The 13,248-nt window shown below is 43.5% G+C and overlaps 1 protein-coding gene across 1 annotated transcript in view; it reads right to left on the reverse strand.

The window, feature by feature from the left end:
- Window positions 1-2,793: 2,793 nt before the first annotated feature.
- Window positions 2,794-13,248, reverse strand: part of LOC307229703 (ras-related protein Rab-3D-like) — an 11,784-nt gene continuing 1,329 nt past the window's right edge. Inside the window, exons 2-5 of the mRNA XM_079999748.1 lie at window positions 12,550-12,792; window positions 5,467-5,585; window positions 4,151-4,275; window positions 2,794-3,673 (exon numbers count right to left, since the gene is read on the reverse strand). Of these exons, the coding sequence (XP_079855874.1) occupies window positions 3,489-3,673; window positions 4,151-4,275; window positions 5,467-5,585; window positions 12,550-12,792 (672 nt within the window). The 3' untranslated portion in view covers window positions 2,794-3,488. The remainder of the gene's footprint in view (window positions 3,674-4,150; window positions 4,276-5,466; window positions 5,586-12,549; window positions 12,793-13,248) is intronic.

The raw sequence follows: 13,248 nt of genomic DNA on the forward strand, positions 1-13,248 counted from the left end.
GTTGGACCAATTCCAGGTGTAGATCCATGTCGTGGTCAGGGACAGTACAGGAAAGTGTTCTGCATGTCTTTAACTGGGGTCCTTTTTTTTTTATATCGGACCAACTTACGTCATAAATTTGTTTCTAAGATCCCGCTAGAAACAATGCCCACTAGGTTACCACGGCAACATATGACTTGGAACGAGCCTGGTCGTGTCACTGTCCAGGGGTCCGACATGAAACCGATGCTTGACTTTAGTTCCGCATGATAATTGTTGCTCTGCAGGTGTGAAGGAAACGCTGCGTTCTTTATTGATCCTGTGTTGAACTGCGTTCTTCTGATTGGTTGATTCTTTCAATATCGAGAGTGCGCACGTACCCTCTCCATCTTATCCAGACTGAACTGAGTCAGACTGGTTGACCTCCAAGCGACGTTTAGAGAACCCGCTGAGCTCCAACGGCCAGTTGCGTAAGTGACGCCATCGTGGCTTGTCACCGCCTAATCCTAGCGACCTTTTACGGCAGCGTTTCTCAAATGGGGGTACTCGTGCCCCTAGGGGTACTGCAGGGGTACTGCAGCGGGTACTCCGAAAAGAAATAAAAAATATATAGAAATTGTAGATTAGGTTCAAAAGAAAAAGACCCACACAACGCAAGTACAGTGGATCATTTATGTTAATTCTTTCCAGTGAGGGGAACAAAAAAAAGATTTGAAAAAAGATCTTAGAGGGGGTAACACAACTAAAAAATAGGTTTGAGAACCACTTCTTTAGGGAATACCATCAATAGACGCCTGGTCTACAGTATAAGGTGGTCATTTGTTTTGATGAATCATTAACTAAAGCAATTGACCCAAGAGGGTTGTAGCCTTCTCTAAAAATTGCATTCATGCTGGAACAAATACAACATGGTGAAACTCATTTGGGTGGAAGTGAGAGAGCAGAACAAGTTTGTGGTTTGTGGGGCATCAGCCTTGCTTTTATTTTCCTCCGGACGATCTTTGGAAGGTATTTAAATGTCTTGTAACCGACTTCTTGAGAGGAATTGCTTGTTGCTTTATTATTATTCACTGTATTTATTACATGACTCCCATTTATTCCACTAGAGTAAAAACAATAATTCTTCAGTCTTAATTTTGATTTTGAATGTATTAGCCATATTAATTCACATATAACACTACAGAATATTATTTTAGTCACTTAACATTGTGTAAGATTAGTTTTCTGAATTTTAGAGCCCATAGTTTATAATGTCGCAATGATTTACTAGTTGTAGGGTCCTTTGGTATTAAAGGCATTGAATGCCTGTGAAAATGTTGAACGTCGTCTTTGTGAAGTAAAACAATTATCGATGGATAATGTTGAAGCTTTATTTCCTTTGCGAGTGATTTATGACCTCTTACCTCCAAGATAGATCCTATTAACCATTTCTTCCTGTCAGTCATCACACAAATGATGGAGCAGGGACTGTAAATTCTTTCACGCGCCTTCATTACACATTGCTGAGGTCAGTTTGGAAAATGACCCAAGTTCTTAAAGACTGTACTGTAACTATAAGCTTGCTTTATCCCTTTAAAAAAAGATTATTGACAAGTCTACCGTCACCGGACAGTTAAACAGCTGTCTCCCTGTATCACATGACGCAACCCAAGCAATTAAAACCCATGAAACCATGTGAACTAGAAAACTTAATTTGTTGCTTTTAGGTACAAATTAACAGCGTTGACAGGAAGACTGATCCAGACGTGCCGGCATTTACTGTAGGTTTGATTTCAAAGCCGGAGTCCATCTCCACTTGACTATTTCAGGTCCATCAAGTCTGTGGCTGCATAATCTGTTCGTGAGCTGAACTGACCCGTGTATTCTGTCAAAATTGTCAAAGCTTATTGTCAAATAAAGCAGTTAGATTTCATTTTCTTTGGGGAATAATATACCTTCTCAAAGAAAAAGCATGAAAAATGTACTGAAATACAATACCTGAATTCATAAAAAAAAATTATCATATAATATTCATATATTCATATTAATAGATTGTATTTACAATCTATAAATAATCATATTAATTCTTTGTTAAGCTGTGTTACAAAGCAAATCCTATTGTTTTGTAATTATTATCCTAGTGTGACACACAGTGTACACCGCATATGCCCATGAAAGAAATGCTCATACCTGATCTGAGGTAAAGAGGTTCTGTTCCATGAGGAGTGCTTTCATGTGGCTTTTTGTCCTCTGTCACAAGCTTTTAAACAAGGGCGCGCACACACACACACACACACACACACACACACAGATTGCACAGAGGGGAGTTCATGGCCTACATGTCATTATGTCTTTCACTTCCTGGTGAACAAAGTCCCTTCAAAAAACGATAAAAAAAAACAAAAAAAAAAAACCTTTCAGATCACTTCATAGTAAAAAAAAAAAAAAAAAAAAAAAAAAATGGGTGATAAAGTTCTAAATTGGTCTCTGTGGTCTACAGGAAATCCTTGTACGCTCAGTCCAACTCGCAGTCAGCTGACTCATAATGAACAGCTACCGTAAAGAATGATGACGGGCAGAGTCTGTCCTAGACGAGAACCATAAACTTTATGAAGGATATAGGTTTACTTATCAATGCCTTGCTTCCCGAAACACTGATGACAGCAGTGTCAAAACATGACATTGGCCAAAGGTCAGGAAATGGGAGCATATATACCATTTGTTACTGACCATCTTTTATTATTTCATTTAAATAGTTATATCTTAGGTGTACGTATAAACATCCCATGTTTATAAAAAAAAAAAAAACAATATCAAAAACCTAAAGCCAAAGTCTTGGCTCATGATCATTTATTACGATTTATTTGACAGACGACAACAACAAAACAAACAGGATAAAGACAACGTTGGAAAAACTTGGTCCATAAAGCACACAAATGCTGGAGAAAAAAAAAATAAAAAAAGACAAATAAAGAGCAGAGCACACTCTTGGAATAGCAATGACAGGTGAAGACAACACATTCAAGTTGGAAGACCGATCAGTCGGAGCATGAAACAAAGACGACTGTACAACCCACAGTGATGCAGTACCAGGCCACGCCCAGATGGGGGCGCCACGACACAGTCCAATGCCGGCAGATCCTACAAGCCGCCGCTTCAAAAACAGGATTTAATGGGAAAAAAAAAAGAAAAGACAAGTTTCTCCAGTAATTTCTTTGGATTGGAAATGTAACAGTCATAATACGAATCGCAAAAGAAACATTCAAGGTTTCACTGGGGCAAAGTGCACAGCGGCGAAGCCGTTGCGTTGTTTTGAGGAAGGAAGGAAAACACACCACGTAGTTAAATACATTCACAATGCTGCTGTAGATATTTGGCAATTCAATAGATTGTGTGTGTGTGTGTGTGTGTCTCTGTGAGAAACGCATATGTGGCATGCTTCACCCGACGTGTGGTCCTATCCGTCTTAGCCGATGGGACTGTGCACGCGTATCGATAGTAAAATGACTCTTTAAAAAGGGTGTGGGCGATCAGCAGGCGCAGCCGGTGCTTTTTGGGGACGTGTCCTTCAGACCGGCTCCCTTGCCGTTGGCTAAGGCGCCGGCGTCGCCGCTGACGCTCTCGTTCATCTTGTCGCAGACGATGTCCACCAGCCGCTCGAAGACCTGCTTCACATTGACGTTGTCCTTGGCACTGGCCTCGAAGAACTGGAAGCCTGGTGAGAGAGGGAGAGGGGGCCAAAGTGGAATTTGTTTATTTTACAGGCCTGGAGAGCAGGAGAAGTGATTAGGTTATGGTGAGAGTAGAGGGAAAACAAAGGAAATGGAAGGTGGAGGGTGGGAGGGAGGTGGAGCAGGAGAAGGAGAGAGATTTGTGAAGAGCAAGTTAGAGGGAAGAAGTGGATAAAAAAGAGGAGAGGAACATGGGAAAGTGTGTGTGTGTGTGTGTGTGTGTGTGTGTGTGTGTGTGTGTGTGTGTGTGTGTGTGTGTAAGAAACAGCCAATGAGCAATAAGTCTTATGCAACAACTGATAAGGGTATCATTGCCTGACCTCCATTCCTGCACTGGACGTCCTGTAGGTTGTACTGTATGTGTTGTAAATCAACAAGTGGTTCATTGTTCTTACATTGAAGTTATGGATGTAGCTCTGTGTTGACATGTATGTTTTTCTGTGTGCGTGCGTGTTGCGGACCTAGCTCCGTGGCCAGCCTCTGAGCGTCCTGAGTGGGAACCTGCCTGTCCTCCTCCAGGTCCAGCTTGTTCCCCACCAGGGCCACCTGAGCGTTGTCCCACGAGTACGTCTTGATCTGAGTCGCCCTGCGGGGAGAAGGAGGGGAAAAAAAGAGAGAGAAATACTTTATTCATTCACATTTCAGAGACAGGACCCGGAAAATAAATATATATAAGAGAAAATACATACATGACATGTTAGGAAATTAACTTTCGAAAGGACACTACACATTAGCGGACATACACAGATGTTTGAAGAAGGGTTGGGCTGGGATGGCCGTGGCAAAAGCTGGATTCTGTCTCTGAACCTTTCAGCGTGGATTTGGAAGGTTTCGCTTTGGATCATTGTCCTACTGGACGATCCAACCATGAGCCCGTTTTGGCTTCCTGGCCCAGGACTTTGACATATTTTGACCCTAAATTCCGGGATGGAGTAACGGATGGAGTCAACGCTCTCATGTATTCCTCCCAAGGTTCCCTAAAAGGACATTTGGAAGTAAAACCGCCTGGTAACATCACAGATCCACCACCATACTTCACAGTAGGGATTGGGCTCTTTGCTGCATAACCATCGCTGCTTCTTACGACAAACCTCTTATTACCAAAAAGCTCAATTTTGGTCTTATCCTGCCATAGAACCCGGGTTCCCGTTAAAGCTCCAGCGACATTGCTCCAGGCGCTTCCTTGTGGTTTGATGACGCCAGAAGCTTTCTGGCATGGCTTCCAAACAGCTTGTTGGCATAGAGCCACTGTAGGTTTGAGGACCTTGTGACCCCTCACCCAAGATGCGACCAACTGCAATTCTGATCCTTGGAGAAGTTTTTGCCTCTAAAACCGCCAAACCACAATGGTTTTGAACTTCGGAATTGATGCCCGGATAGTGGAGCTACTGCCTGATTTACGAAGGTCAACACACTTTTGCCTCATTTCAGTACTCCCTGTTCTTCTCCATGTTAGTGGATGACTGAAGGACTTTGGCCTGCAGGTCACCCCACATTCCCACCCAAGTGAAACAGGAAGTCATATTAATGGAAGGGTTTTCTTTCTACTACGTCCATTAAAGGTGAATTTCCCCCTCATATTTTGAGTGTAAGATGAAGCTGATGAACAACAAGGCCAGTTCTTACAGCATCTTTACCAAGGATGCCAATAAGTCTAGAGGGCACTGTGTACTCCTACTGTATGACTGTCTCGCCTGCACGAGTAAATAGACAAACACAGATAGAGAGGCAGAGTCCGACAGACGGACGGACGGACGGGCCTGGGTGCCCCGCCTACCAGTCTTGCACAGCGGAGAAGGACTCCTGGCTGGTGATGTCGTACATCAGCAGGAAGCCCATGGCTCCTCTGTAGTAAGCTGTGGTGATGGTCCGGTAGCGCTCCTGCCCCGCCGTGTCCTGGCAACACACATGAACAACATTCATAAAAACTAAGGAGACTACTGGCTCGCCAAGGATCTCAGCATGCAGCAAGTGGCTGTGACCCATTAAGTATGGTTAGTAGTGTGTTTCCCCTACTCTCCGACAGCAAGTGCGCACGCACGCACGCACGCACGCACGCACACGCACACGCACACGCACGCACGCCTCCTGTCACTCTCTCAGAGTGCTGTCCTCTTTGCTCCGCTTGTTTGTTAAGGTGGGGCCAGCGGCGCCGGTGAACGCCGATGTATGAAAGTATGTATATGCATGTGACGAATAAACCTCTTGAATCTTGAAAGGGTCACACTGTGGCACAGCAAAGTTGTTTTCCTGCTCCATAGCTTGTTCTCCGGCTCTATCGCGAGTTGTTAGCTGTTCTAGCTGCCCAGCCCATAGGGAACCTAGAGGAAATCCATGCCCTCTAGCCCTCTAGTTAACCAAAACATTTACATGGAATTGATTTGTTTTATGTCATTTTTTTAAATATTCAAAAACTGCACATCTACATTTTTATATAATTACTATTATCGAATTTTTTAATTTTTTTTTTTTATATATACAGTGGTACCTTGATTTACGAGTGCACAAACATACGAGTTTTCCGAGTTACGCGCCGTCCTTCAGTGGATTTCTTGTATTGATTTGCGAGAAAAAATGTGAGTTACGAGGAGCGAGCTTCAGGTGCCGCCACTAGTTGGCGTGGCGAGCGAATGCGGCCAGCATCCCGTGTCTCACTCCTTCACTTCACGTGGTGACCTGACTGTGGAAGCATCTCTTTTGTGTTTTGTGCTCGCGATTTGTGCAGTTATGTTGCCAAAAAAAACATTTCTAGCCATGGGTCCTAAGAAAGTAAGTGCTGAGAAGAAGAAGCGGATGATGTCCATTGAATTAAAGCATGAAATCAGAGGATGGACATGAGAGAGGTGTGTGTGTGGTGGAATCGGCGAGGCAGTACGAGCGTAGTACTTCTACGATATGTAGCATACTGAAGCAGAAGGAGACGATAAAGGGTATTACGCCAGCCAAGGGCGTTAAAATAATGTCTGAGGTGCGGACCGCTGTCCATGAAAAGATGGAGAATCTGCTGTCGGTGTGGTTGACGGAGAAGCAGCTCGCTGGAGATAGCGTTTTATTATGTTTTTATACAATATTTGTTATTTAACGATACATTTTTCTTATTTAAAAACACGTAACAAAAAAATTTGGGGTGGTTTTTGGGGGGCGGAACGGATTAATGGCATTACAATTAATTTCATGGGGAAAATTAATTTGCTATACAAGCAGATTGAATTACGAGCTCTGTCACAGAACAAATTAAACTCGTAAGTCAAAGTACCACTGTGTGTGTGTGTGTGTGTATATATATATATATAAAATAATTTTAATATTTAAAATCTAATAATTTTATATGACCAAAAGGAAATATCAAAACAAAGCAAAAACATATAAGTAAATATCGGATACTATCAGACAATAATATAATCAAAATAAATCATAATTTTATGAAAGTAGAGATATTTCAACTTTTGAACACAGTGCACTACCTCAAGAAGAATATTGTTTTCATTAATGTAAAAAACGTAATTATTGTTAATGTTTACTACAGTCATTCTGCTGTTCTCTGCTAGGAGCCAAGAAAAGAAAAGTCATACCTCGTCGTCATGTTATAGCCTTGTTATATTTATCTTTTAATAAAAATCTAAAATTGTCGATTTTGAGTGGAGCAAAATAAATGTAATTATTTATTTCCTCAACATTTCAATGGTGTTTTTATTATGCCACCAACAACTATAGATGATAAAGTGAAGAAACAAATTTCCCCTTCGTACTATCTTTAGCTCCTCGGGTGTTTACGAAATGTGTGTAGGCGGCTTAACACCCTTACACCAGCAGGGGCTGAGAGTGTACAACTATTTGGACGACTCTAAGCCAGGGAGGGGAGTCAGTCAGACAGCCAATTTAACCCTTTCCCACCTGCGCAGTCTAAGCTTCGCTATCAACATGGAGAAAGTGTATTGACCCAGAGTCAGCGCACCCCCTTTTCAGGCATGGAGCTGGACTCTGTTTCAATGATGGCCCATCTCTCTTCAGCCTGAGTTCAGACCATCAAGTCATGAGCGTCACAGTTTCGGACCCGGACGGTTAGTGACATCACTTTTGTGGCAGAAAATGCTGGGCATGATGGCGTCTGCGGCTGCGGTGCCGCCCCTTGGCATGTTGCGGGCCAGGGCGTTCCAGAGGTGGTACGCATCCAGACGTTTTTCCACCCAGTGAAGACGCCGCAAAATAACGGTGTCGTCGAGGTACGAGAGGGTGTTATCAGTGAGGAGAAGTGCACTGTTCCTTCGTGTGGGGTCCGCGCCAGGGAGCGTATCATGCCGCCGCCACGGATGTATCCACCACGGGGTGGGGAGCCATCTACAGTGGTTCGAGAGCCGGAGCGTTACATAAACGTGTTAGAGCTGGACACACTGATGTTAGCTCTTCAACACTTCCTGCCACAAGGGCCGACATGTTCTGGTGAGATCAGACAACACGTCGGCCATGGCATACATCCATCACCAGGGCGGAGTTCGGGCCCTTCCCCCTGTAGCACATGAACTATGAACTGCTGTATGCGGAGCGGAACCTCCTCTCCCGCCAGGCGGTCCGCAACGCTGGCAAACTCAACCACGAAGCAAACCTATTGGCTCGGGTGAACCCCCTGGCGGCAGACTCTCACCTTCACCTCCAGGTGGTGGCCGAGACAGTAGGTTGTACTATCTACCGAAGTATCCCAGAATGCATTTCGCAGAATGACCGTCCTTGCGTCCTCCCGTCCCCGGGAGTCTGTACTCCTTGGCCAAGCCACCTGTGGTTCGGCGACCTGTGCGACATGTGTGCGGGTCCTTCATGGGAGCATGATGAGAACTAGTCACGAAGGCGCAGGGAACGATATGGCACCAATGCCTGGGCCTGTGGCGCATCAGGGCCTGGTAGCTGAAAGGGAGAATCTTCTAGCATCAGGCCTGTCAGATGTGGTGGTTGCCACTATACAGAGCGCCCTCTACACGCTCCCAGTACATGCTGAGGTGGCGTATTTTTGCCCAGTGGTGTGAGCAATGGGGACACGCCCCTTTCGACTGCTATAGGGCCCAAGGTCTGCGACTATAGCACCAATATTGAAGTTTCCACAAGAACTATTTGCAGAGGAAAAAGTGGCCTCTACACTTAAAGTCTATCTGGCAGCAATCTCAGCATGTCTTGTAGGCTTGGACGGCTTCACACCATGCAGTCACCAACTGGTGTCACGTTTTATGGTGGGTGAGCAGTGCCTGCGCCCAGCCCAAACGCCTTTGATCCCTACTTGGGATTTATTGGTAATAGGGATGTTAACAATTAATCGACTATCGATTAACTGCTCATAAGAATTGAATCGATTAAGATTTTGTCTTATCGATAAGAATTGAACAATCTGCGGTCTTGCTGCAATTGTATCACCAGGAGTATTTGGCGCGCAGGGCATTTTGAGAAAAAAATACCCAACCAAGAAGTAGTAGTACTCACTCGAACGACAGGGGGCAGTTGAGAAAAAAAAAAGCCCAGTGGAGCAGGAAGTAGTAGAAGTAGATGGAGTCTTCCGGAAGAACAAGAAAATAATAAACAGGGCTGCGCGTAGAAAACAGGAGCTTCTCGATGCCAAGGAGGAAACCATATGTTTATTGTTGCTCAGCAACTAATGCTGCGTTCAGATGGAACAAAAAACCCGGAGTGAGGGAGAGGTACGACACCGGAAAAACAAAACAAGCAATATGTTGCTATGGTATAGACTCCAATCAAATATGAAATATAGGTGCTACAGAAAGTATCCCACAAGGATATTCCTCACAAGTCGTTATATACGTTATTATGTGGACCCCCCCTTGGGTGGTCACCATACTATTGCGGGATGGTGTACGGTCCGATGAGTAATCGATCACAGTCCCTACAATGGGGAAGGTCTAGATTGCAAAGGTAGAAGATTTCTTAATTTGTTATTTCTGGGGAAACTAAATTAGTCCTCTGCATTTGACCCATTCTACACACCCGATAGGAGTATTAACCCCTAACATACATGTCTTTTGACGGTGGGAGGAAACCGGAGCAGGCGGTGGAAACCCACACAAACACAGGGAGAACGTGCAAACTCCATACAGAAAGGACCTGGGACGGTCCAGGTTCGAACCCAGGACCTTCTTGCTGTGAGGCAACGGTGCTGTCACTGAGTAATGACCTTTATACCTACGCATTCATTGTTATCCACACCTGTATTATTGTATACATATTCAGTCATCCTGTACAGTATATCCATCTGTATAAATATTTTATATCCACATCCATACTCGCAACCATGCTGCCACTTCACCCCAGGAATTGCCTTTTAACTGAACTTATCCTGTATATAGAATTGCCTTTTGGTATATTTGACTATTTTGGGGGGGCTATTTTTTTTATATTTGCCTATTTTTTCAGATGGTTAAGCTTTTCAATGCTAATTGTCTATACGGCAATCCACCAATCAGTATATAAAAAACATTACTCGGCTGAATAAAGGATTCTGCTTGTGAATCTGCCGCAGAGTCAACAAGGAATCCCGGTGTCAATGAACAGCAAATGGTGGTGTGCAAACACATAGAAATCTGATCCCATATATATATATATATATATATATATATATATATATATATATATATATATATATATATAAATAAATAAATAAATAAATATAAAATTATTTTTATTTATTTATTATTATTATTATTATTATTTTTTTTTTTTTTAATCAACCAAGCAATAAAAAAAGAAAAAACATTAAATCCTGCAAATGAGGAATGAATACAAATGGTTAACTGAATCTCCTCTAGAGCAGTGAGCGGTGGTGAATCATTAACCCAAGACTTGAGAACAGATGCAAATCCTTCCCATCATGCTCCTGTGTTCCCACACCCTGTAAGTACACCCGGATGCACCGGCTTTCTTTTGGCAAATTTGTGGCCAAAGCTTGAGCAATGCCTTGATATTAAAGTAAGTCGACTGCTTTGAGTATGTGAAAAGGCTCTCTGCAGCAGGTCACTTTTGACTTATTGCTTATTTATTTATTATTATTATTTTATATGTATAAAAGTATTTGGGTCAAAATTCAACCTGTGTTTTTCAACCTGGTGAGAGCTCACCAGATGTGCCATGAAAAAAGTTCAACTTGAAATTCCACTTTAAATGAATAAATAACTAAATAAATAAAGGAAATTAGCTCTTGTGTCAAAACGGCTGTACCAATTCATCAGTTATAGCCAGAATAGCAGCTGTGTTTATCGCAATAAAGTCAAGTTTCACACTGAAAGTGAGCTTTATTAGTGGGCCATAATAAATAGGCACAGTTATATGTTTCAGTGAAGTTTTTTTCGTGGTTAATGGGATAGTATTGTGCCATGGCATTATTTAATTGAAAAAAAGCATGCAGTGGCAGAAAAATGGTCGAGAAACACTGACCTCGAGGCTGATTGAGGTTCAAATGCTATATCACGCAGATTGATTGGGAGTCACATTGAGATCGATGATTACACAGTTCAGTTTACCTTGTCAAAATGACCAATGTCATATAACTGTTGAAAATATAGAACGGCCAAATGTCAACGGCAACTGCATGGCGGGGATGTTTGTTTTGTTTTTCTTAAGCTATTATTATTATTATTATTATTGTTGCTGTTGAAATTTGAAAATATCCAGACATGCAGCCCGGAGCACTTCTCATCCACCTTCCAGTCAAGTGCTTGAACAGAGAATTCCAGTCCAACGCGCATCCTCACTTCTCGTCCAAGCGTCCTTAATCACGGCACTCACAGTAAGGCTCCACCTTCCCACAACCACATGGGAGGTGTTTGCTTGACTGACAAACTAAAATGGGTGTTGGTCCGTGCGCTGAGCACACTCCAGCGCGCAGCTCGGAGCCCCGTGCATCTTTCTTGAGCGGGGAGGATGTTTGACATCCAAGAGATTAAGACGGAGGAGGATGTGGAGAAGTTTACTGTAGCCACTGCTCACACTGATGACTCAGTGTCCCCAGAGCTGAGAGTTCAAATGCTACACAATGCAAAAAAAACAAACTTGTAGACACTTGTAGACACAGTTTATTGTGGAGAGTGGGCTGGATGGAACAAGCCCGGGAGCAGATGGACATGTGCCATGACAAGGGCTCCTCTCCTGAGTGTGTGTGGGGGGATGGGGGTTTTACCGGTTGCTCGTTAGACCAACCAACAAGCAACAGTTGTGCAGCCACTCTGATCCTGGGTCCCCAGTTACCTAGACCCAGAACGGGTGTGGCTACTCAAACCACACCCTCCCCACACCACATGCACCTATTGAATTTGTTTGCCTGTCTGGGGGCTTAAAGCTAATGGGTGTAATCGATTGGTTCGGCGGGAGTATCAACCGTGGTAAAGCGCTGACATATGATGTGCGTATTTCTGGGAATGGCCTTACACCTTCGACTGGAATGATTTCACAATGGAAAACTTATATAATATAAAGTCAAAATTATTATAAGAAAAGACTCTATTTGCCAGTGTGAGATAGACTGAATATGGATCCCAACACCCTGCTCACTACTTGGAAAACAAATCAGAAATTCCTCCTAGAGTCCTAGATGGTCTTTTTTGGAAGCTCTTGGTGTAAAACTGAGGTCCTTAGGTGACCGCCATCATAAGACAAAATTAAGAAAAAAGTAATTCAGCACCTGTTGCACGTGCATAGAAACACACAGCTCCACATGTGACACCCTCCCAAAGCACACAGACCTCGCCGTGTGGCTCGACCGTGTCAACGGAGCCAGACCATGAACTTGGAAATGTTTATGGAGGATTATCTGTTCTTTGTGATCGTATACAGTTAGCTAAAACGCACAAAGGGATGTCGTCGCCCTCACCCAGATCTGTAACTTGACCCGCTTGTTGTTCCTGTAGATGGTTTTGACCTTAAAGTCGATGCCCACGGTGCTGACGAAGGCCGAGGTGAAGGAGTCGTCGGCGTAGCGGAACAGGAAGGAGGTCTTGCCCACGCTGCTGTTGCCGATGATCAGCAGCTTGAACATGTAGTCGAAGTTCTGGTCCGCCGCGTCTCCCTGGGTCTGGGTGACCTGGCCGGTGCCCGAGTCTCCTGCTGATGCCATCTAGGGCGTGGACGGAGATTTTTGGTCAATGGATGAGGGATGACCAGCTTTTAGGCCGGATATCAATGCAGTGCAAACACATTTTTGATGATGTCTGGGTAGGAACGAAGCAAAAGAAGGTCTTGTTTCAAAAGTGGCCAATTGAGCCATTTTAGGAGTATAGACTTTTATAGCAATTTGCTGCCAAAGCCAGAACCTTTGCCAGGGAAATAAAGCCAACTATTTGGCAAAGTAGACAAATTGCTATAAAAAAAGTCACAGAAATGTTTTAAATGGCTAAGATATTAGTGATGGGCTTCTGAATAGTAGCATGACCGACAAATAATTGGGAATATAAGATTTGAGTTTGTAAAAAACGTCTGATATCCATCTAAGGTCGTGGTTAGACGGAAGCAAATGTTACAAAATGTATCAATTCATTTGGAAATAGTCGCCGAATAGCCCCATTCCATCCGT

Source organism: Zeus faber (genome assembly GCF_960531495.2).
Source record: "Zeus faber genome assembly, chromosome: 4".
NCBI classification, from domain to species: Eukaryota; Metazoa; Chordata; class Actinopteri; order Zeiformes; family Zeidae; genus Zeus; species Zeus faber.